Here is a 25141-nt window from a genome sequence, read left to right as displayed (position 1 = left end):
GGTGTCTGATTATTCTGTTTCCAAAGAGTGTGAGGAGGCTCTAGATCCTGTCCCTTGTGTGCAGCCTATTCCTCTGGCCTCCGCTGGGGGCAGTGCGAGATCACTTCAGCTCCAGTGTATTAGTCAAATTGGGCAGCAAATGCAGTGATTGGACAGTGCGTTTGTGTCAGCTTATTACGTGGCCCCGTGGTTCTTGTTTATGTGCATGTGCCCTGCAGGTAGCAACTTTACAGTATGACCCCAGGAGTGTGCACTGCGCTGTGTGACAGGCTCTCTGTTCCACTAAAAGCACCTATGCTGGTAGTGCTTAGTAACATGTAGTTTTTGCCAGTGCTGCCCCAGACGCGCGCCCCAGGGTCCATGCGTGTTAGGAGGGCCACCATGCAACGATCGCAGGTCGCCTTACATCAATTCAGCTGTAAGTGATGTTCTCCGGGAGTCAGAGGCTCTGGAGCACCCCCCAGTGAGCAGTATCGTTCAGAGATGTGCCTCCCTGGTGCGGCGTAGGTGCTGGTAGTGCGCAGCAGTCCCATAGATTCTAGTTCAGGGGCCTCAAAGTGGCATGGGGACTTCCATCCCCAAGCTGCACATTCCCCAAAGTTCCTCCTCGGTTGGTATGAGGTGGATTCAGCAGCACCGCATGGACGATTCTCCCTCCGGCAGCCCGTGCGGTGCTCAGTACCTTTGGGAGGGAGGGGTGAGGGGGGGTGAGCAGACACCAAACCAAATTGAGAGTGTGCAAAAGGCCGCTTTTATTGAAACAGGTGCATATTTACAACAATACAAACCTGGCAACCGCCTAACAAAACTAGTCCTCACTAAATAAGATGTTACCTTACAACCCCAAACGTCAGGCCCGCCCCTAACACGTCACAAACCCCGCCCCCACCCAGCACAACATAATTACAATTCAAACAATACCAAAACCTGATAATCATTTACATATCATCCCAACCCACCGCCAAACATCACATTGCAAAATTTACCCACCAACAACGTACATTGCCCAAAACCTTGTAACCACCCCACGAAACAACTATTTAAACTTTACAGCCATAGCCCAACTTTATCAAAACCCAACAACCTTCATGTCCCAGCTGACCAAGAACGCCCAAATTCCGCACGGCACCTGTTCCAAGCGACAATGAACAACATTCTGAGTTACCCCATATCCACCTGTTCCGACAAAAGAACCCAAAATTATGAATATAAATAAATAAATAACGCAAATGGAGAAATAAATAAAAACCTGAAAGAATTAGAGAGCTAACCGATAAAAAGGGGGGGGAGGGAGGGAAAATTTTCAATTAAACTATGAGCTCCCGGCCACCAGGTCATTCAACCTAAAATGGTGGCCGGGAGGCGGAGCCAAGGGGATATATAGCTGGGCTCCCTCAGTAGGAACCGAGGGAGCCCAAAACCAGCCCAAAACCAGCCCAAGGCTGGCGCTCTGGCACAACCCCCCCCCCACTGGCCCCTCCCAATCAGCCCGGGGGTGGGGACCTCCCTGCGGTCGGCTGCCCCCCCCCAAGCCCCCCTTGGGAGGGAGGGGTGAGGGGGGGTGAGCAGACACCAAACCAAATTGAGAGTGTGCAAAAGGCCGCTTTTATTGAAACAGGTGCATATTTACAACAATACAAACCTGGCAACCGCCTAACAAAACTAGTCCTCACTAAATAAGATGTTACCTTACAACCCCAAACGTCAGGCCCGCCCCTAACACGTCACAAACCCCGCCCCCACCCAGCACAACATAATTACAATTCAAACAATACCAAAACCTGATAATCATTTACATATCATCCCAACCCACCGCCAAACATCACATTGCAAAATTTACCCACCAACAACGTACATTGCCCAAAACCTTGTAACCACCCCACGAAACAACTATTTAAACTTTACAGCCATAGCCCAACTTTATCAAAACCCAACAACCTTCATGTCCCAGCTGACCAAGAACGCCCAAATTCCGCCACCCAGAAAAGAGGGGGAAAGAAATTACCCTCCTCTCTTTCTGCCCCCCAAGACCAACCAACCACGAACCAGAACCTCAACCCAAGAAATTTTGAATCTTCAAACACCTGGAGAGCACCTCTCGCAATTCCAATAGATATAAATCCATGCCTATACGAGATAAGTGAACACCATCGCCGCGAAAGAATTCCACATTGTCATACCGGATGTCCTTATGGGACACCCGCCCAAAACCTAAATCCCTACAAAAACGGGAAACCTCCAGATTCAACTTCCGTCGCGCCTTATCAACCGCCCTAGGCTTGATCGCACCCCTCCAGGTTCTTCTAGGGACCAATTCTGTCCACAAAACATGGCAACCTGCCCATTGCTGACGAATAAGAGAAAGATCCCTCTTCATTGCTCGCAATAAAACCACTCCCTTCACTCCACAAAGGTCATTCTCCCCAAGGTGCAAGAGCAACACGTCAGGACAAACACCTCCCACCAACCAAGAATTCAAGGCTGGGATAAGCTCCCTCCAAATCATACCTCCCTTCCCCTTCCACACAACATTAAAAAGGCGAGAATTAAAACCAAGAGTGGAACCAAAGTAGCTTCTTATAGCTTGATCTTCCGCGCGCCTAATGAAGGAATGTCCCACTATCCAGATCGTCATGACAGTAGAACGGGGGCCGGCCACTGAACCTGAAAAAGAAAAGCAGCATCAAATTCAAGAAAAATTATCAACCGCAGGCGCCACAACAGGATCAGTCCGCACATAGCGCCTAAAACAGTTGGAGGACCAACGCCCTAAAGACATAATGTCCTGCTGCGACCAACCCCTGTTATGAGCTTCTGTTGCTGCTCCAATCCTGAAGGAATGCGTACCATACTGTGTCTCATCCAACCCCAAGAATCGCAGCGCTTTACGCAAAACCATGCGCAGTTGGTACTCCGTCACCCTGGAACCATCCCTATGTCGGAAAACAAGGCCCTCCAAGGCGGCCCCCGAACAGTCCCTCAAACGCCTGGCCCACCTAAAAGGACACGTCTCAGAAGGGGAAGAAGCTTCCAGCCAAATGCCCCTCCCTTTGCTGTGTTGATCGGTTTTTGACCGAGCCAACCAGACGTGCAACCCCGTCTCCAAAAATCGAACATTCTCCCACCCCACCCCAAGAGCAACTTTCGACCCCAGCAACTCAGAAACCCTGAAAGCCCCAAAAAACATCCAAACCATAAGAGTAGAAAACAGACAAACCTCAAACTCATTCAAACAAACTGAGGACAAAACCTGCAAAACTCGGGCTAACGTCTGCCAAGACAAAGGTCGGCGAACCAAACGTTCCCTACCCCTCTCCCTAGACCAGCCCTCCAGCATGCGCTTACCCACCTCCCCAGCCGAAGGAGAATAGCCCCACAGTAATTTGCCCATGAACGCAATACCAGCCAATTTTCCAGCAATCGTCACACGTGTCAGGCCCCTGTCTATCAAGCGAAGAATGAACTGTACCACATCTTCAGATCGTCTCCAGCCCGGAGCACGCCAGTCGGCCCCAGAGTCCAAAAACTCCTTCCATGCCAATTCATACGCTGTCCTAGTGGAAAGTGCGAGCGTACCTACCACCAACTGCAAAACCCTGTCTCGCCTACAGTCCACAGATGTTCTGGCATGCGGGTCGGCGTCCTGTCCGCATCCGAGGCTAGCCCATGGAATCTCTCCCACTGTGAACGAGACAAAGCATCCGCAATGTCATTGTCCACTCCAGGAATATGTAAGGCCTTAAAACTGATGTCATACGTCAAGCACCCCAACACAAAGACTCGCAAAAGCTTCAAGATGTGAGCATCCCTGGCCGACTGCCGATTGATAACGTCCACTACAGCCTTGTTATCAATGCGAAACAGCACTTTTTTGTGTGCCAACTCCTGACCCCACAGAGTCAACGCCACCACCACCGGGAAAAGCTCAAGGAAGGCAATACTCCTGCCTCCGTTCTTCCACGCAGCAGGCCACTGTTCAGCACACCATCTGCCCTGCCAGTAAAGACCGAAACCATCACTGCCTGCAGCATCTGAAAAAACCTGGACGTCCCAAATCCAATTCTCTTCTCTGTACAAAGGAATGCCATTGAAAGAGTGTAAAAAGGCTACCCACATCCGCAGATCTTCCTTGACACCTGCAGACAAGCGGACATGATGGTGAGGTAAAAACTGACCCGACAGAGCTCTACCCAAACGCCTGCAAAAAGTTCGACCCGCCCTGACCACCCTACAAGCAAAATTAAGATGGCCTAGCAGTACCTGAATTTCCCTCACTGTCACCTTTGCCTTGTTCAACATCACATGTAAGAGGTCCAACATTTTTGCTTTTTTATCCACCGGTAAGCGTGCCTCCATCATGTTAGAGTCAATTTCAATCCCCAAAAAGGACATGGTCGCGCAGGGGCCCATTGTCTTTTCGGGTGCCAAGGGCACACCTAAAAATTCCATCAGAGTTTGAAATGTACGCAAGGCATTCCGGCATGCCGAGGAGTTGGGAGCGCCTACAAAAAAGAAATCATCTAGGTAATGGGTCACAAGCTGGTGTCCTGACGTGTCCGTGAAAAACCATTGGAGAAATGTGCTAAAGGTCTCAAATAGCGCACAGGACATGGAACAACCCATTGGAAGAGCCTTATCAACATACCACTTGCCTTGAAATTGAATCCCCAAGAGATCCCAATCCTCAGGATGTACAGGCAATAAACGAAATGCAGATTTGATGTCACACTTTGCCATTGCCGCACCAGTGCCGGCAGATACAACCAATGCCATGGCCACATCCACCGAAGAATAAGACACAGAAGCGGCCTCACCATCAATGAAATCGTTAACTGATGAGCCCTCCGGCCATGACAAATGCTGTATCAAACGAAACTGCCCAGGCTCTTTTTTAGGAACCACACCAATTGGGGAGACAATAAGATTTTCCAAGGGCCAGTCATCAAAAGGACCCGCCATCCTTCCCTCATGCAATTCCTTATCCAATTTGGCTTGTACCACCTCCGGATGTTCACTTGCTGACAAAAGATTCTTTGACCACCTCCGCAACCGCGGCCCGGTGTAACCAAGACGAAAACCCTCCTGAAAACCACTCAACAACAACTTAGCAGCCTCAACATTCCCATAACCCTTCAGAGCCACAGCCAAGTGAAAAGGATTAACTGGCGTATGAGCCCTTGGGCCCAGTCCCAGAAGTGTTTTTCCCCCCCCTGTTAGGTTGAGGCTGCTGCGCAGGAGCTGGGGCATTGGCTGACTGATGTGACCACTGCCTGCCCCTTGTACCCCGAGGCCCCCAACACTTGGACAGTGGGTGCGTTCTACCACATTGGGAGCATTCGTGTCGAAATTTGCAGTACTCTCTCGGGCAATATCCTCTGTTAAAATCCCAACAGGTCCCATCGGCAGGTTGAACTGACGCAGCTGCACCCACCCCTCCCCGAGTGGGCTTACCCTGAAAGGGCCGTGAAGGTAATGGATAACCACTAGCTGTGAAAACAGTATTACCACCCGCTGATGCCCCCATAGTGTGTTGCCACAGGTCATTATCTAACTCCCCCCATTTCGCCTCAGGATCCCAAGCCATCCGAGCCCGGAATTCCTCATCGTACTGAGACCAGGCATAACCACTACCAGTAATCTGTGCCTTTCTAATCACGTCCATATACTTAAACAGGGCCACACAGCGCTCCGGGAATTTCTCACAGTACACGCTAGCATATATAAGAAATGCCGCAGTCCAATTTTCGATATTCAGAGGAACCTTAGGGCGCTTGGCCAACTCGTACTCCTCCTCCTTAGACCCCTCCTTAGACCTAACTTCCCTATGTAAGAGCTTCAATAATTCCACGTACTCCCCTTTCCAAATCCTCTCCTTAGTGGACAGCATTAAATGAGCGCCCAACGGTTTTGTGACGCCCATGTAAGGCAATTTCTTTATTTTAAGCTCCTTGCTTTGTGGTGGATCCTTACCTACCTCCACGGGCTCCGTAACAGTCCCGGAATCCACCTTAGAACCCGCACCCCCGTCACCCGTGCCCACCCCCTGATCCTTAACATAACGACCCTTGTGGAGTTTAAGATCCACACCCTCTGCAGAAGGATCCCCCCCCGTACCAACAGAAACCATCAACGGCTTGTCCCGTGTGCCAGCAAGCTCACCTGGATTCAATAAGGGCAGTTGGGCCGGCCTCTCTCTCCATGTCATCTGTCCAACATCGTCGCCTGACCGAGGAACCCTCACCGCGGGGCCGCTCTCCCGGGTTGGTCTGGAGACTGTAGTTCTCGGACGCACCACCACCGGTGCCTGCAAAACATCATCAGAAGCGTGAAAAAGCCCCCCCCTTGCACCCTCAGCACGTATCTCGCCCTCCTCAGGGCTCTCCTCATCGTAATCCAAAACCAAAGATTCCTCCAACCTAGGAGGGGCCACCACTTTTGACGGACTTCTGAAACCAACCTGGGCCTTACCAGCCCTTACGGACACCTCAGACGGGGGAGCCGACTGAACCCGCCTGTACTCCCCCAGACTTTGACCAGTTTTAGACAGTTTAACCAACGATGAATCCCTTCGTTGATGAGAAGAAACACTGGGGGCCAGCGAAGACGCGCCGGTCCTGCTTCTGCCAACCCCGCCGACATCCAAAGAACCTGACAATGGGGCCAGCGAGGACGCGCCTGGTCCGCTTCTGCCAACCCCACCTATACCTGTAGAAAGAGAAGTTGGGGCCAGCGAGGACGCGCCCGACCTGCTTCTGCTGACCGCGCCGAGATCCAGAGAGGAGGACGTTGGGGCCAACGAGGTCGCGCCTGACCTGCTTACGTTGACCGCGCCGGGGTCCCTCGCCGGTACGGGGTATGCCGCGCCAGGCTCCACCCTCCCTTCTCCTCGGTGCAAGCGGGCCGCACTCCACCCTACCAAGTCAGCCTCTCCACGACGCTCTCCGACCTGCAATGAAAAAGGCTGAACTGATGTGCCGGGACCCTTACTACCAGAACGGCCAAAACTGCCAACACCACTAGCCATACAAAAACTAGAATCCTGAAACTGCACCGGACCAACCTCCCGAGAAACAGACTTCCTTGAGAGAACCGACAGCCCCCCACGAGGAGGGGAAGGATCCACGTCCTCATCACCACTACTCCAGTCCAACAACTCCTGCACAATCTTAGACGCAGACCCCAACGCCCGTCCACCCTGCCCCTTCTGCTGAACATCAGAGCGGGGCTGTTCCATCCTCCCAAGCGATCTGCCCCTGACAGGTAACCCTGGAAAACTCAAAGTGCCCCCAAAACCACTCCGCATATCAGTCCCCTGGAGGGGCTCAACCCTGCTTGCATCACGAACTCCCTCTGCCCATGAAGGAAAAACATCCAAACCCTCCCAAGACCTAGCACCCACCTGCCTATCACCACTGCCATGAACAGAAGGACAAACCCCAATTCCCCCCGCAGGATCCATAAACCCCCCACTCGACTCAGAAACAACAGCAGTGCTAGACAACATACCAACACCAGTCTCCTGACCTTGCAACACAGCCTTCTCCCTCCTCTCAACCTGCGCCCATTCCCCCTCCCCCACAGAACCACTGAGCACTGAATAAACCTCCCCACGATCAGATACAGGGGGGGAAAACAACAGGGGACTATAAGGTACAAAAACCTCCCCTGCCCTTAACTGTCCAGGCTGAGTCTCAACACCTTCAGGCAAAAGCGGCCCAGAAACGCGAGCTGGCGTATACACTCTGTCACTCCCAAGCCCCCTGCCAGCCACAGGCAAATCCGCCTCCCGACTAGTACCAATTGCCCCCAAAACCGAGCGTTCCAAAGCTACAGCAGTCGGTACTGCCGACGGTAAAATATCTTCAACATTGGCGCGCTGCGCACTCGCTTCAAAATGCGCATGCGCGCCAACCGCCGTCACCGCATCCACCAATTCCTCGGCCTGACCGACGGAGACAGAAGCGGAACGCTTTCTGCCTCCCCGCTTGACGGCCCGCTTGCCCCTGGCAGCGGGGACCGAAAGCGAACGTTGCGGCGGCCCCACTGGAAGCGGCGGAGCCGAAGCCTCACCCTCCTCTAAACCCGCCTCCCGCCGAACAGCCGCCACAAAATCCACATGCGCCACACTTCCAGGGGCCGCCTTTCTAGCACGCCGGCGGCCCCTGTCACTTACCCCTTCCCGGCGGGATTTCTTTGGCGACGCGCAAGCCGCGACCACTGCAGCAACCCGAGCCGAGGCCTGTCGCCGAGGACGCGACGGCTCAGTCACATCCCCCAGAACCAAGTCCAGGCGTCCCGCTTCGCTCAAGAGGCGGATCGCCTCCAAAACACGATAATCCTCGCCAGACATGACAAAGTCGGAATGTAAAACACCACACGAAAATTTCAAAATTTTCAATTAAACTATGAGCTCCCGGCCACCAGGTCATTCAACCTAAAATGGTGGCCGGGAGGCGGAGCCAAGGGGATATATAGCTGGGCTCCCTCAGTAGGAACCGAGGGAGCCCAAAACCAGCCCAAAACCAGCCCAAGGCTGGCGCTCTGGCACAACCCCCCCCCCACTGGCCCCTCCCAATCAGCCCGGGGGTGGGGACCTCCCTGCGGTCGGCTGCCCCCCCCCAAGCCCCCCTTGTTTCAGTTATGCCACCCAGACTAGATTGCAGTGGGGTCCTACATGTGGATCGATAGGGCTACCTCCAGTGAAGCCAGCTCTGTGACCTCAGTACAGAGAGCGGGAGTGTGGCGGATACGCAACACCTCCTCCCGCCCCACTCCCGCCGCCAGATCTCCACACCGGCAGGCTCCCACCTCCACTTCTCCCAGGTACCTCCGGTCTGCCCACCGATGCCAGAGCCCAGGTGATTCCTCAGTGTTTGCTACCCCTTACGCCTCATCTCTTCCCCACAGCATAATAGCAGCACTTTTCGTAGTTCATAACTAGGTTTCCGCTCCAGCCCACTCCAGAGAACAGGGCAGGCACTAGGGCAGTGCGATCGGTGCCACCGCACCAGGTGCTGACTTGGGGTGGGTGCGCCATGTCCATAGTTTTAAAAGCACCTGTAGTCGCGCATATTGATCCAGCAATTTTCAGGCATCAATAAAAGTGACAACTCCGGTGATTAATGTTCTTCTTGGAGAGAGACCAGAGTTTTGTCTAGTGAAAGTTTTTACTCATCATAGCACAGAGGGTTTATATGGCGCTGCAAAGAAAGTGTCCTAGTCACATCACAAAGTGTACATAATGTAAATAGGTCAGCGGGTTACTGCTTTTGGTCAGAGATCCTTTTGTTTCTTGCAGTTTATAAGTTCAAATCCTAATATAGAGCAGTGAGCTATTAACTGCCGTCAAAGAACTGCATGCAAACTGCAAGGAAAATATTAGAGCTATATATTTTTTGCCCAGTCTTTTATTGTCCTAATATTGCAAAAGGGGTTAATTTGGGTAGAAATCAATTATTATTATTAAAGAAAACCCGTAACTATGGTTTTACATTTTAAATTCTGAATTTCTGCTTTTGCAGACCAAGCACTCTCAAACTATACTGCCTACCAGTATGGATGACATGTGACTCCTACACCTTGTAGGCCTGTGTCTTATGTAACATTTCCTTTGCACTGAGTTACACGCCTATGATTGATTGTCTCTGTGCAATGCGTGTGTGATGTAAAGTGGTCTGACATCTTAAACTGTTATGAGTGGCGCTATAAAACTAAATGAATTTAAGAGACAGTGGTTATGGAGACTTGGGGCACTGTCAAATGATGGTAGTGAGGGAATCTGTGGAGGAAGTGGTCATGGGGGGGGGGGGCAGCAAACATTGTCGCACAGGGCGCCACCAGTACTAAAGCCGGCCCTGCCAGCTAGTTACAATCTACGCTCTTACGAAGCCCCTCCAGCCGCCCTTCACTTACAGTTTCTGACCTATTCCAAAGCGTTCACCTGCCCCTCTGTCTCAGCTCCTCCATACGACTCCACAACAGCTTGAACCACCGGCCGGGCCCTCGCTCTCATGCCTCTGGGCCCTGCTTCCGCCTCGGTCTTGGGCTTGTCATCGGCTTCTGTGATGGACTGTGTGCTAGTTTGCGGCTCTATTTGCAGCAGAGCAACCCGGTGAGGTACAGGTAGCTGCTGCTATACTGTTTGTTACTGGATGCCGTTCTGTAGTGCAATAGTTAGACGAATAAGGGGGATATGCAGCAGAGCAATACTAGAGCACGTCCACCATCTTGCCCTGCAGGCCATGCCATCGATTTTGTGATTTAATGGACGTGTAATGGTCTTAATTAACTATGCTTGATAAATAAATACATTTGAATCTGAACTTGACAAGCTGCCATAGTGGCAAGTTTAGGCAAAAGCTGGTAAGCAAAGAGCTGGCCCAAAAAAAGACCTAAAATGGTAGACTTAAATGAGCAACCACAGATGGCTTACAAGGGAACTAAATATATAGGAAGCAAAGAAATAGCCAATTAACAATATTAGCTGTCGATATCCAAGCATCCCTTATAACATAGAGGCTTGATAGAAAGAAAAACATTTTGTGAAATTCTGGTGACATCTTGTTGCAACCAGAGGTATTATTATTAGGGAAAGTCACAATAACCTCTGGAACCTTTGTTACAGGTGTGGTTATGCAATGGTTATACCTCACCCATCAGTATACATAATGATGCAGTTCCAGCAGGATAATATACTGTGGTAATAATGACACCACGGTCCCCATATTTGCTTGTGCTTTTTTGAGCATCCTATATAATTTTTGGCTTATGCTATGCCTTAGCACAGTAGTCCATTCGTCTTAGCCATTTTGTCATGGCGGGGTGCCAATGCAATGCACCAGTAGCTTTCAGTGTCCATTTTGCTACCATCATTCCCCTTGCACTAACTGTGTGGGCGCGACTAGGCCTTCTTATTTCTTCCATGATCCCAAGGGTGGCTATTCCAGGGTTAATTGTAACCACACAGCCCACTACCCTCTTAAGTGTGTTATGTATTTGTGACCAATATTGGCAGAGGACTAGGCCATGTATGTTTGTATGTCTCTATCACCAGTTTTCTCACAGTTTTAGCAGCACTGTACAACAGCAATGTCTGTCTTCAAGATTAACGCCCAACGCGTTTCGAACATCAAAGTTCTTGCTCACGGGCTCAGGAAGTGAAGCAGCAGTGTTGAATCAGAACACCTTGATAAGTACGATAAGTACATGTGGCTCCGCCTCCAGTGACGGTTGCCGCTGGGCATGCTGGAGCCTGTGGTTCTGAATCGTGTTGCCCCAGTGGGTACTGCCATCAATCACGATAGTAATCCATGTAAAAACTTAATGCAGGCGAAGTTAGACTCAGTGATAACAGCGCTGCTTTCGTTCCATTATCCTGCATGCATCATATTCCATCTCTGCGCTCGAATTTTCAAAGCGCTGAATCCGCCATGAATCGGCAGCGGGCTTCCTCGCGACCGAGCCTGGCCGCATCACATGTTTCACACAAAGCACTGCCCATTTGAGGAGCCTCGAAGGAAAATACAGCCTTTATGCAGAATTTTAGCAGCACTGTACAACAGCAATGTCTGTCTTCAAGATTAACGCCCAACTCATTTCGAACATCAAAGTTCTTGCTCACGGGCTCAGGAAGTGAAGCAGCAGTGTTGAATCAGAACACCTTGATAAGTACATGTGGCTCCGCCTCCAGTGACGGTTGCCGCTAGGCATGCTGGAGCCTGTGGTTCTGAATCGTGTTGCCCCAGTGGGTACTGCCATCAATCACAATAGTAATCCATGTAAAAACCTAATGTAGGCGAAGTTAGACTCGGTGATAACAGCGCTGCTTTCGTTCCATTATCCTGCATGCATCATATTCCATCTCTGCGCTCGAATTTTCAAAGCGCTTAATCCGCCATGAATCGGCAGCGGGCTTCCTCGCGACCGAGCCTGGCCGCATCACATGTTTCACACAAAGCACTGCCCATTTGAGGAGCCTCGAAGGAAAATACAGCCTTTATGCAGAATTTTAGCAGCACTGTACAACAGCAATGTCTGTCTTCAAGATTAACGCCCAACGCGTTTCGAACATCAAAGTTCTTGCTCACGGGCAACCGTCACTGGAGGCGGAGCCACATGTACTTATCAAGGTGTTCTGATTCAACACTGCTGCTTCACTTCCTGAGCCCGTGAGCAAGAACTTTGATGATCGAAACGCGTTGGGCGTTAATCTTGAAGACAGACATTGCTGTTGTACAGTGCTGCTATTATTCTGCATTAAAGGCTGTATTTTCCTTCGAGGCTCCTCAAATGGGCAGTGCTTTGTGTGAAACATGTGATGCGGCCAGGCTCGGTCGCAAGGAAGCCCGCTGCCGATTCATGGCAGATTCAGCGCTTTAAAAATTCGAGCGCAGAGATGGAATATGATGCCTGCAGGATAATGGAACGAAAGCAGCGCTGTTATCAAGGAGTCTAACTTCGCCTACATTAGGTTTTTACATGGATTACTATTGTGATTGATGGAGAAGTGTGGCTTACTGGTTAGAGCGGCTGACTCTGAAGTAGAGATCAGGCCCGGGACCAGGGTTCAAGTCCCGACATGGCAGGGTCTTGGGCTCAATGTCTGCGGACTCGATAATTCTCGCCTCGGCGCCTACTCTAATCATGGGTCCCACGCTGCAACTCTGGGCGAAAGCTTGCTTAATCTCCACAACGGCCCCTACAACACTGGGATGCCTGGCTTCGCCTTGGGGGTGCCCAGGAGGGGCATCTCACAGGGAGAGCCAGGAAGGGTTCCACAGTGTTATACAGCGCCGGGACGCCCTGTTGGGGCAGCTGTGCGCTTTACAAAATACACTACATTTACATTTACCCACTGGGGCAACACGATTCTGGACCACAGGCTCCAGCATGCCTAGCGGCAACCGTCACTGGAGGCGGAGCCACATGTACTTATCAAGGTGTTCTGATTCAACACTGCTGCTTCACTTCCTAAGCCCGTGAGCAAGAACTTTGATGTTCGAAACGCGTTGGGCGTTAATCTTGAAGACAGACCTTGCTGTTGTACAGTGCTGCTAAAATTCTGCATTAAAGGCTGTATTTTCCTTTGAGGCTCCTTAAATGAGCAGTGCTTTGTGTGAAACATGTGATGCGGCCAGGCTCGGTCGCGAGGAAGCCCGCTGCCGATTCATGGCAGATTCAGTGCTTTGAAAATTCGAGTGCAGAGATGGAATATGATGCATGCAGGATAATGGAACGAAAGCAGCGCTGTTATCACTGAGTCTAACTTCGCCTACATTAGGTTTTTACATGGATTACTATCGTGATTGATGGCAGTACCCACTGAGGCAACATGATTCAGAACCACAGGCTCCAGCATGCCTAGCGGCAAGCGTCACTGGAGGCGGAGCCACATGTACTTATCAAGGTGTTCTGATTCAACACTGCTGCTTCACTTCCTGAGCCCGTGAGCAAGAACTTTGATGTTCGAAACGCGTTGGGCGTTAATCTTGAAGACAGACATTGCTGTTGTACAGTGCTGCTAAAATTCTGCATTAAGGGCTGTATTTTCCTTCGAGGCTCCTCAAATGGGCAGTGCTTTGTGTGAAACATGTGATGCGGCCAGGCTCGGTCGCGAGGAAGCCCGCTGCTGATTCATGGCAGATTCAGCGCTTTGAAAATTCGAGCACAGAGATGGAATATGATGCATGCAGGATAATGGAACGAAAGCAGCGCTGTTATCACGGAGTCTAACCTCACCTACATTAGGTTTTTACATGGATTACTATCGTGATTGATGGCAGTACCCACTGGGGCAACACGATTCAGAACCACAGGCTCCAGCATGCCCAGCGGCAACCGTCACTGGAGGCGGAGCCACATGTACTTATCAAGGTGTTTGATTCAACACTGCTGCTTCACTTCCTGAGCCCGTGAGCAAGAACTTTGATGTTCGAAACGCGTTGGGCGTTAATCTTGAAGACAGACATTGCTGTTGTACAGTGCTGCTAAAATTCGGCATTAAAGGCTGTATTTTCCTTCAAGGCTCCTCAAATGGGCAGTGCTTTGTGTGAAAAAAAAAAAAAAAAATATATATATATATATATATATATATATATTCTTGAGATTTCCTTTTTACCCAATTTTTTGATATGTGGAGGGAGAATTCCTGTGGTAGTTGCTCATAGTATTTTATATGATATTATTGAGTTTTATAATACTAATGAGGCACCATGCTCTGATTTTGTTTAGGCTCTGATGCTGTTTAGGCGCATCAATTGGGCAGCCACGCCCCATGCCACAGTGGGGTTTTGCTGGTAGGCCTTTACTCCTAATGATCCTTTTCAGTCTATGGCACCAGTATTCCAGTAGGATTGTGGTGGCTTCAGGCAATCTTTGTGGCAAGGGCTCCCTGTATAGCAGGTCTATCAAGCTTGGATTTTCTTGTGGGCTAGTTTCTAACGTTTTTTGGCAGGGTTTATCTGTCCCTAAACTCCCAGTTATTGATGTGGATCACATGGGGTGTCCAGTAGTATAGTCTGATGTCTGCTGTCCCCAGACTGCCATCATAGTTTGGTTGTGTATATTTGTGGAAGTAAACACTTGGGATGCTGCCATCCCATTAATAATAGGTCAAGTAAGATTGGGGCCTGGGTAAGAAACTGGGGAGGGAGGTAAACGGATTTGATATGGGTAGTTTTGCAAAACATATATGTCAGGGAAGGGAAATAATTGTGAACAATGCCCCCTGCTCCTAACGGTGAGTGGGGGCACACTCCATGGCCTTCTGGACTTTCTGGGGTTATATTCGGGTCTCAGCTCAATTACAAGTTCTGTGGTACAAATAATTCCTGAGGTTTCATGATCTGTTTTGCGTAACTTCATTTTATAGTGTCCAGAGTTTTCAGGTGCCTACTGATCAGTGGGGCATAACTGGATTGGTCCCAGTTTACTTCAAATCTCACCATAAATGTGTAGGATTTGTATCTACCATGGCACAGAGCTCTGGTCTCTGAACATAAAGCGGCATGGTGTGAGCAGATAGGGACACTATGATCGTGTGTGTTCTCCACTGTGCTGATCCTATGCTTAAAGACTTTGATAGAAAAGTAGAAATTTGAGGTGAGCAGATCTAGAGTGTCGCTGGTGTTGAAAGTGTTCTATACAGTAGCTGCTTTTCACCTAAACTTGAGCACTACCCAGAGTTCTCTGCTTCTTTTTATGCATAATACATGCGTCCCTCTATGCCTGAAAGGGTATTGTTGTGACTTATACTGGGTGCTCCCTTGTGTCTGGACAAAGCTATACCTCTCTGAAGAGCTCTAATTAGAGTGAAACACTGTGTCTGGGGTTGCTGTTACTCATTTCAGGTTGGCTGGGTTGGTATTTTAACAACAATCTAAAGGGGTTAAGGGGGAGGGTAATAGGTAAGGCTGCCCCCCACTCACACAGTAATCAATCAATTGAAGCCTCACCTATTTGAAAAAGCATCCATATATAAGACCAAGAGACAGGGTCTGATATCTTGTTATCAATATAAATCCCCTAGATGTGTCAAGTAACACTAATCCTATGGTCAAGGCGCGTGATAATTCAGTACAAAAACACACAGATCCACATACAACACAACCAAAAAAGGTGTGGACAATAGAGAGAGTACCTCACGGTAGCACCACCCGAGGGGGTTCCCGGCTAACAATTAACGGTATACCCACTTCTCATCATTGGCCACTCTCTCTATGTGAAAAGACAGAAGTGCACAAGAACAAATAATCGTGCATACGTGAGAATAGTGGTGAAGAAAGAACAGTGACACGCATGTAAACACTGATGTGAAATGTTGTGTACATAAACAAACAAACCCCTAACCAGACAGAAAAGATCTGGCAGGGTTTTGCTTGCTATTCGTTTTTATTCTGTTGCAGCAAAACCTGCCAGTTAAAAATGGTTAATTGTATACCATAATGATTATATCCTCAAGCAGACATGTTTCATCGCTCCGAATTTCAGCGATTTCATCAGGGCATTTGAGGAGTTATCTATTCTCAGTCTTTTCAATGGAGACAGGACCTATGTGAAATAAAAAAAAAACAGAGCACTTAGAAGGTAGTTCATACCCCTCCAATTGAGGGGTATCTTGATGGCATTACCAGTGCACCACACATCAGCATGCAAATGAAGCGTATTTACCTTGAGGGTGCTAAGTCTGCACGTACCGGCACCCCTCTGTTGAACACTGTGTCAATTAGTCACGTGTCCAGTAATGGCTGGAAGTTGTCTCAGCCACCTACATTTGCAATTAGATAAAACATAAAGTAGAGAATGACGTGATTGAGGCGTTATCGATGAGTGTCATAGTTCACATCCACTCTGCAACACTTCAAACCCCCTGCGCCAACTGGTGAAACAAGTTGCCGCAGGCTGACAAACTGCTGTCATGTTTACTCTTAACGAGTATCAAATGCTCAAATCCACCTCTCGTAACATACACATACACGAACGCGCTGTTGCCTGTGACCCCAAGTTAATGGCAGAATGCAGCTTCCTACTGTCAATCATGTTAATGAAAGAGCCAGGTGGACCGCGGTCCAACCATCACCCATATCGCTTGTGGGGCGTATATCCAAAGTCCACTCACACAACTTTCATTCTATTGTGCATAAGTGGAAAGGAGTCCCTCGTTCACTCAGACATTCATTCCGATTCATACTCTTACTGTTGCCGAGTCCCTCCAGCGCTTCCGATGGTCCTCACGCCGAATCGCTCTGAGGAACTGGAAGTAGCCGGTGGGGAACGTGACTCCGCCTACCGCGTAACGCGGCACGGCCATCTTGGATTGGGCTTTGTTAGTGTTTCCCGTATGTGCTGTAAATACTAAACTGCGCCTGTCGTGACGGAGAGGTTGGGATCCGACAGTGTGGGCGACTGACAGTAGGGCAGTAGGACCCTGTGGGTCCTCAGGCAGAGTGACCAGGTCACCGGACACCAGATCCGGTGGCAGGGACAGGAAGGGGACGGACAATGACCAGGACAGAGACGTGGACGGACGTGGGGACGAGCAACTGCATGATGTGATAATAAAGAAGAGTTAAACTAACCTGTGTCCTGTGTATGGCGTACACCCCCTGCACACAGCATGGACACGACAACTGGCGACGAGGGAAGAAACGATCGTCACGACGTGCGAGGAAAATCGTCGTGTGTGGATTAGCATCATGGAAACATCAAGGTGACGCCAGGAGCTACACGGGAGCCCACCCCGATCAGCGTCCTACAGAGTGACAAAGCGCGGTAAGGAGCGCTCAGGAGCAGCGGAGCAGCGTTAGTGCCGAGCAAAGTTGCGAGGAGATCGCGCTCGCGCATTTAAACGCGAAGTCTCGTGAGACGTGGAAATCCCGGCGGCCATCTTTGGATCAGGCAGAATAAGCCAATGGGAGCACAGCAATAACGTGGCGGCCATTTTGAAGTCAGGAAAGTGAGATTTAGAGCGCGAAATCTCGCGAGAACAAGGGGCGGCCATTTTAGATGGGACAAAAGCACTAATAGCAAGAAGAAAAGGACAGCGGCCATTGCAAGGGCAGGCAAGAAAAGAAAAGAGCAGAAAAACAAAGAAAAGAGCAGAAAAACAAAGAAAAGTGAAGAATAAAGGGGAGAAAACAAAGAGAGATCGCCCAAAAGCAAAGAATAATTAACATATCAAGAAGAAGAAAATGAATAGGAGGCACAACAAAGAGTGTCACAGTAACAGGAATACTACAAAAGAACAGAAAGGACAAGAAAAAGAAAACAAAAGGACAAGAAAAACATAGAGAAGGATAAGAATAACAGAAAGAGAAAGAAGAAGAAAAAAATAAATAAATAAATAAATAAAAGGACAAGGAAAAAGGGGACACAAGAGAAAAGAAAGTAGAAAAAGTTAAATCAAAGCACAACACAAGAAGAAGAAGAAGACGAGAAAGACGATAAAAGGTAAACAAGAAGACAGAACATACAAATCGACAAAGAGATAAGAAGAAAATAAAGAGAAAAGAAGAAGAAAAGAAGAAAGAAGATAAAGAGATAAGAAGAAAATATAGAGAAAAGAAGAAAAAAAGATAGAGAGAAAAGAAGAAAATAAAGAGGAAGAAAGAAGATAAAGAGATAAGAAGAAAATAAAGAAGAAGAAAGAAGATAAAGAGATAAGAAGAAAATAAAGAGAAAAGAGAAAGAGAAAGGAAGAGAGAAAAGAGGACAAAGAGAAAAAACAAAAGGAAAGACATAAATATAAGAATAAGACGCAGGAAGGATGCAAATATAAGAAAACAAGGAAATAAAGAAGAAGAAGACTAGAAAAGCCCAGAAGAGGCCGAATAAGAAAAGAAAAAAGGACGAATAAGAAAGAAGTAAGAATAAAGGAAAAGCCAGAGATAAGGCCAAATAGAGGAAAAGACAGAAAAAGAGAAATAACAAAGAAAAGAGGGACAAAGATCACCAAAGAAACAGAAAAGAGAAAAGGAGAACATAGAAGAAAAGAAAACAAAAGGAAAGACACAAAGACAAAGAAAATAAAATGGGTAAAAAGGAGCAACGTGACAGGACTTTGGCGCAGGAGAAACAGCAACAAAAGGAAAGGACGAAGACATACAATGAGCAGAGCGGACAGGCGCCACCAAGGAAGATCAAGGCAAGAGACACCGCACGGCCAGGACCAAAGGTGGTGAGACAGAAAGAAACAATATCGATATTAAGACAACCGGTTCTCCAAAGATTCACTGGCGGTGACGAAAGTGAAAGGATTGATGATAATGGCTGTCTCCGACCGACAACAAACAACAAGGAAAAGATAGCGTGTCAAGGAGCTAAAGGCGGATGAAGAAGAAATGGCAGCGGCAACTGCAGCCACATAGAAGGAGGAAGATAGAGGACAAGGAAGCGATGGAGACATATAGATCACGAAGGACATTCAGTAAATAACAGAGACTCATCGAAGAGATGTAGAGTGACAAGCTCTCTCTCTCTCTCTCTCTCTCTCTCTCTCTCTCTCTCTCTCTCTCTCTCTCTCTCATTCTTTCACCTTCGTCAATATAACTGTGAATGAGGACTATGATAAATGTGTCACGAACTTTTGTTTGCAACAAGGGGGGAGATGTCGTGACGGAGAGGTTGGGATCCGACAGTGTGGGCGACTGACAGTAGGGCAGTAGGACCCTGTGGGTCCTCAGGCAGAGTGACCAGGTCACCGGACACCAGATCCGGTGGCAGGGACAGGAAGGGGACGGACAATGACCAGGACAGAGGCGTGGACGGACGTGGGGACGAGCAACTGCATGATGTGATAATAAAGAAGAGTTAAACTAACCTGTGTCCTGTGTATGGCGTACACCCCCTGCACACAGCATGGACACGACAGCGCCCATCACAATATTTAATCATTTTCATTCCGGAATGTACCCATTTGAATCATTTTGAATCGCGGCTGCCGCCTGTGCCCAGCTCCACCCCAGTGTTTTATAAAAGCAAATTCCCCCGATGGAAAAGAGAGTGTGTTATTAACTATGGGAAAGATCTTTGTGTGTAAACACGAGCTACATACTTAGAGAGTGTAGCAGTGCTTAAAAATAGAGGTAAAATGATCCTCGTCGTGTTTTGCTTTCAAAAGGGCATCCAATCTACGAGATAAGTTGGTCCACACACGATATCCTAATGCCGTCGAGGCAAGTACCATCCCGGCAGGACACTACCCATGTGGCAATTGCTCGGTTTGTGGGCTAACATCTGCCACGAAAAGTGTAACACTACGTGGGGGCAGAACATGGTACCTTAACCGGTTCAGCAACTGTAATACAACACACGTGATTTACAGACTTATGTGCAGTTGTGGTCTGTATTACATTGGCCTCACTACCCGCAAAGTGAAGATACGCGTGCAGGAACATCTAAGTACTATCAGAGCCAAAAAACTCACCACACGATTGGTGCGCCATTTCAATGTCTCTGGACATGATCCGAAGGATCTCAAATGGACTGTTCTAGAAAAGTGGTGGGCGACACACACAATCTGGACAACATCTTGGCAAGAAAGGAAGCAAAATGGATATTTTCGGAGAAAGCGGACTAGGAGGGGCTGAATGAAAATATTGAGTGGAATAAAGTGAGCAGGCGATAAATCTGTACTGTTATGGATCAATCAGTCAACATAAGGGCCTGTAAATATCCTTGCGATAGCTATCCTGATACTGTAACATGTGATATCATGTGTAGTGATAGGTACTGACCATATTCTTGGCAACTTCCCTGATTCACACCCAGGGTGTCTCTTTTTCGATGTGACAAATATGTAAATTCCAAATACACGACGAGGATAATTTTACCTCTATTTTTAAGTACTGCTGCACTCTCTAAGTATGTAGTTCATGTTTACACACAAAGATCTTTCCCATAGTTAATAACACACTCTCTTTTCCATCGGGGGAATTTGCTTTTATAAAACACTGGGGTGGAGCTGGGCACAGGCGGCAGCCCCGATTCAAAATGATTCAAATGGGTACATTCTGGAATGAAAATGATTAAATATTGTGAGGGGCGCAGTTTAGTTTTTACAGCACATACGGGAAACACTAACAAAGCCCATTTCAAGATGGCCGCGCTGCGTTACGCGGTAGGCGGAGTCACGTTCCCCAACGGCTACTTCCAGTTCCTCAGAGCGATTCGGCGTGAGGACCGTCGGAAGCGCCGGAGGGGCTCGGCAACAGTAAGAGTATGAATCGGAATGAATGTCTGAGTGAACGAGGGACTCCTTTCCACTTATGCACAATAGAATGAAAGTTGTGTGAGTGGACTTTGGATATACGCCCCACAAGCGATATGGGTGATGGTTGGACGGCGGTCCACTTGGCTCTTTCATTAACATGATTGATAGTAGGAAGCTGCATTCTGCCTTTAACTTGGGGTCACAGGCAACAGCGCGTTCGTGGACGTGTATGTTACGAGAGGTGGATTTGAGCATTTGATACTCGTTAAGAGTAAACATGACGGCAGTTAGTCAACCTGCGGCAACTTGGTACGCCAGTTGGCGCAGGGGGTTTGAAGTGTTGCAGAGTGGATGTGAACTATGGCACTCATCGATTACGCCTCATTCCCGTCATTCTCTACTTTATGTTTTATCTATTTGCACATGTAGGTGGCTGAGACAACTTCCAGCCATTACTGGACACGTGACTAATTGACACGGTGTTCCACAGAGGGGTGCCGGTACGTGCAGACTTAGCACCCTCAAGGTAAATACGCTTCATTTGCATGCTGATGTGTGGTGCACTGGTAATGCCATCAAGATACCCCTCAATTGGAGGGGTATGAACTACCTTCTTAGTGCTCTGGTTTTTTTTATTTCACACAGGTCCTGTCTCCATTGAAAAGACTGAGAATAGATAACCCCTCGAATGCCCTGATGAAATCGCTGAAATTCGGAGCGATGAAACATGTCGGCTTGAGGATATAATCATTATGGTATACAATTAACCATTTTTAACTGGCAGGTTTTGCTGCAACAGAATAAAAACGAATAGCAAGCAAAACCTTGCTACATCTTTTCTGTCTGGTTAGGGGTTTGTTTGTTTATGTCCACAACATTTCACATCAGTGTTTACATGTTTGTCACTGTTCTTTCTTCACCACTATTCTCACGTATGCACAATTATTTGTTCTTTGGCACTTCTCATCATTGGCCACTCTCTCTATGTGAAAAGACAGAAGTGGGTATACCGGTAATTGTTAGCCCGGAACCCCCTCGGGTGGTGTTACCGTGAGGTACTCTCTCTATTGTCCACACCTTTTTGGTTGTGTTGTATGTGGATCTGTGTGTTTTTATACTGAATTATCACGCGCCTTGACCATAGGATTAGTGTTACTTGACACATCTAGGGGATTTATATTGATAACAAGATATCAGACCCTGTCTCTTGGTCTTCTATATGGGTTGGTATTGTACCAGTTCACAGCTGTAATACTGTGCCTTGAGTGGTAAATGGCTTTTGTCATTTTACAGTTCGGCATGGACAGCACTATGCTAGTCCTATGCGTAAAGACTTTGCTGTAGAAATAGCAAAATACTTTGTCCTTTTCTATCTCGGAGTGGATGGCACTGTGCTAATCCTATGGTTAAAGACTTTGATAGAAAAGCAGACATTTGAGGTGAGCAGATCTAGAGTGTCGCTGGTGTTGAGAGTGCTCTATGCAGGAGCTGCTTTCCACCTAAATTTGAGAACGATCCAGAGCTACGCAAAAAAGATGGCAGATATGGATATCAACATTTTTATCAATGGCACGACATCGGTCATACCAAGAACATATTGCAAGAAAAATGATATCAAAAAGATAAACAACTGTGCCACATTGCATCTGTTTGTCAAGTAGAATCGTCTCATTGCCACTCGTAGCCACATCCAGCTTGTACACTATGCACATTCCAGTCAACAAGATGCATAGCGATGGTTCATCAGCATCAGATGGAGGGGAGGAGGCTCCAGGTATAGTCCCCTATAATCAGCCCACCTTTTCCAAATTTTGTAGTTTTTCCAGGGGCACCCCCTCGCCTCAAAGACCGGTATTTCCAGGCCCATACAAAAGTCCAAACCGCTCTTCCATACCCCAAGCAAGGGTAGGGACACATCCTTCTAGGCCCGGGCGATGTCTCTTTTTGCCAGCATCGGGCCGCAATCACTGCACTGCGTGTGGATTCCAGGGCCTCTACCCAGTCATCCTCCTCTAAGGGGCCTAGATTCTGCTGCCACGCCGCTCTAGTTTTCTGTAAGGTAGTAGGCGTGATATTGATAAGTGTGCAGTATTACTTAGTTATCTTATGGTCTCCCAATTCGCCCATAAAGACTTTGGCTTAGACAGGGTTAAATTCGGGTATCTCTGTTAGGTGTGATATGTATGGAGTGAAGGCATGTCTAAATTGAAGATGCAGTAAAATTGCGTGCAGGGCATATCGTATGCTGTTTGGAGGTTGAGGAAGGACCTGAGGGTGCAACCACGTACAACTGCTCCCACTGTATCTATCCCAATGGCATCCCAGTCCTGAAAGCTGGACAGTTGCGCCAGCTGTCGGTTATTCCACAGTGGAGTTTCCAACCCATCAGACGAAGCGCAGCCTTCCAGATCTTGAAGATCGTGGCTGTAGCGGGCGGTAACCCTTTAAGCAGGGCCACGGAATAAAGAACCATGTGGAGGGCATTATCTACCAGCAGCCAGTGCTCTACGGCATATGCCGGGTCTCTGCTGTCTCCCTACCACCAGTCATTGAGGACGAGATGTGAAGCCATGTAATACGCTTGGACGTCCGGAGTGGGCACTCCACCAGAGTACGTAGACTGGAAGCAGGTCCTTAGGGCTACTAGTGATGCACCGCCCCCCAAGAAAACTGGCTAAAATAACGTTGAGCTAGTGAAACCACGTTGGTTTTATTGGATAGAGGTGATTCTGCAGTTGATAAAGAAGACGAGGGAGGGACATCATCTTAAAGATAGCAGACCTGCCAAAAAGCTATAGGGGCAGATGGGACCACACGCACATCTGGTCACTCACCTGAATCCATAGGGGGGCGAGGTTCTTATCCCATGTCAACGTCTGAGATTCTGAGAGAAAGATGCCTAGGTACTTAAAACCATATGGGACCACCACCACCTCCCGCAGCCAGTTACCCAACCGATTTCCGCCCACAGCGACCACAAAAAGTATTTTCCCCGATTCATATAGAGGCCAGAGGTCTCGCCAAAGATCTGCATAACAAGAAGAAGACGCGGACCAGTCCGATCAAGATTTGTAAGAAAAAACAAGACGTCATCTGCATGGAGCTCTATACGATCGGAAACTCCCCGCGCCCATTCAAAACTGCGCATCTTAGTGACTATTCGAATCCAGGCCGTGACCGGTTCCATGCCGAGTACAAAGAGATAAGGGGAGAGTGGACAGCTCTGACGTGTCCCACGCCCGATAGGAAAGCTTCTGGAAACCGAGTCAGCCACCCGGACCGAGGCAGTTATGTTTGTATATAGCAGGTGGATGAGATTCAGGAGCCTGGGGCCAATGTTTAATCGGCCGAGCAAGGCAAAGAGATATGTACAGCTAAGAGAGTCAAAAGCCTTATTCATGTCCGCCAGGGGAAGCGCGGCTGGGGTCTCAAGCCTATCAACCGCGGCTAGTGTGTGCACGTCTGATATTATGTCACGTAGCACGGCCCGGCATAAAGCCTGTCTGATCCGGGTGAATCAGATCCGTGATATGCTGGACCAGGCGGTTGGCAATTGCCTTGGCTAAGAGTTTAGCCTCTACATTAAGTAAAGAGATCGGGCTGTATGACAAGTATTGTTCTGGAGGGCGACCCGGCTTCAAGAACACAACAATTTCCACATGGCACCAATCCGGCGGGAGATCACTACTCTCCGCGGAAGCCTCAAGTGCTGCGAGGTAAAGTTATAGTATTTGCAGGATATAGTTCTGGAAAAACTCACAGGGGGCCATTCGGGCCTGGCACCTTTCCTGCGCACTTATCGAGTAGTGCAGTCAGCAGTTCTTCCACAGACAGGAGAGCATCCAACATGTTTCGAACCGCATCGGACAAGGCTTGACGGGGAAAGTTGTTGATAAATTTCTGGACTAGTGCTGCGGGTAGAACTTCATGGGGAGCACGTAAGTCCGCGAAATACGAGGCAAAGCAATCAGCGATGGCGGATGGGTCCGTAGGAAAGATCCCGTCGGGACCACATATGCTGGGGAGCGACTGGGGGCGCAGTGTCTGTTGAAACAGACGGTGCAACAAGTCATTAGATTGGTCTCCCCATTAGTAAATCCAGCTACGGGTGACGAGCCAATAAAGCCGGGACTTGTCCAGGAGCTCTCTAGCATATGCCTGTTGTACGTTCAGCAGTTGCCTACGCGCGACACGTCCCTCCGAGTTCCTACCTGCGCGCTCCAGCTGGAGCAGCTGAGCCTCAATTTGTAGCAACTTCTTGCGGCGCTGTTGGCGTTTCGCGGTACAAAAGGCAAATCCGCTCCCCTGAGAGTGGGTTTCATCGCCTCCCATAGAGTGACTGGAGAGTCGACCGTGCCTGTGTTCAGTATTAGATACTCCACTAGAAGCTATGGAGATGCCCCCTAAAGGTATCATCGCGCATCAGCCACGGTG

At 48.7% G+C, this 25141-nt stretch overlaps 1 protein-coding gene across 1 annotated transcript; it reads right to left on the bottom strand.

Annotated features, from left to right (window-relative positions):
• Positions 1–2053: 2053 nt before the first annotated feature.
• LOC147717502 (uncharacterized) lies at positions 2054–25123 on the bottom strand. The gene is made up of 3 exons (XM_086919857.1): positions 24919–25123; positions 6160–6705; positions 2054–2664 (listed from the first exon to the last, which is right to left on the bottom strand). The coding sequence occupies exons 1-3, from the start codon at positions 25121–25123 to the stop codon at positions 2054–2056; spliced, it is 1362 nt and encodes a 453-aa protein (XP_086775983.1).
• Positions 25124–25141: the final 18 nt, after the last annotated feature.

The sequence above is a fragment of the Lissotriton vulgaris genome, chromosome 5 (assembly GCF_964263255.1).
Source record: "Lissotriton vulgaris chromosome 5, aLisVul1.2, whole genome shotgun sequence".
Lineage (NCBI taxonomy): Eukaryota > Metazoa > Chordata > Amphibia > Caudata > Salamandridae > Lissotriton > Lissotriton vulgaris.
The sequence above is the reverse complement of the archived record's forward strand: the minus strand, read 5'-3'. Positions and strand labels throughout refer to the sequence as shown.

What these genes read in the sequence shown, in the direction of transcription:
- LOC147717502 (XM_086919857.1), bottom strand. Translation starts at nt 25,123, where the DNA reads ATGATACCTTTAGGGGGCATCTCCATAGCTTCTAGTGGAGTATCTAAT. An exon ending in GCTCCAGCTGGAGCGCGCAG is followed by an intron (nt 6,706 to 24,918) that starts GTAGGAACTCGG and finishes CTCTTTCTACAG; the next exon opens with GTATAGGTGGGGTTGGCAGA. An exon ending in ACTGCCCTTATTGAATCCAG is followed by an intron (nt 2,665 to 6,159) that starts GTGAGCTTGCTG and finishes TTTCTTTTTCAG; the next exon opens with GTTCAGTGGCCGGCCCCCGT.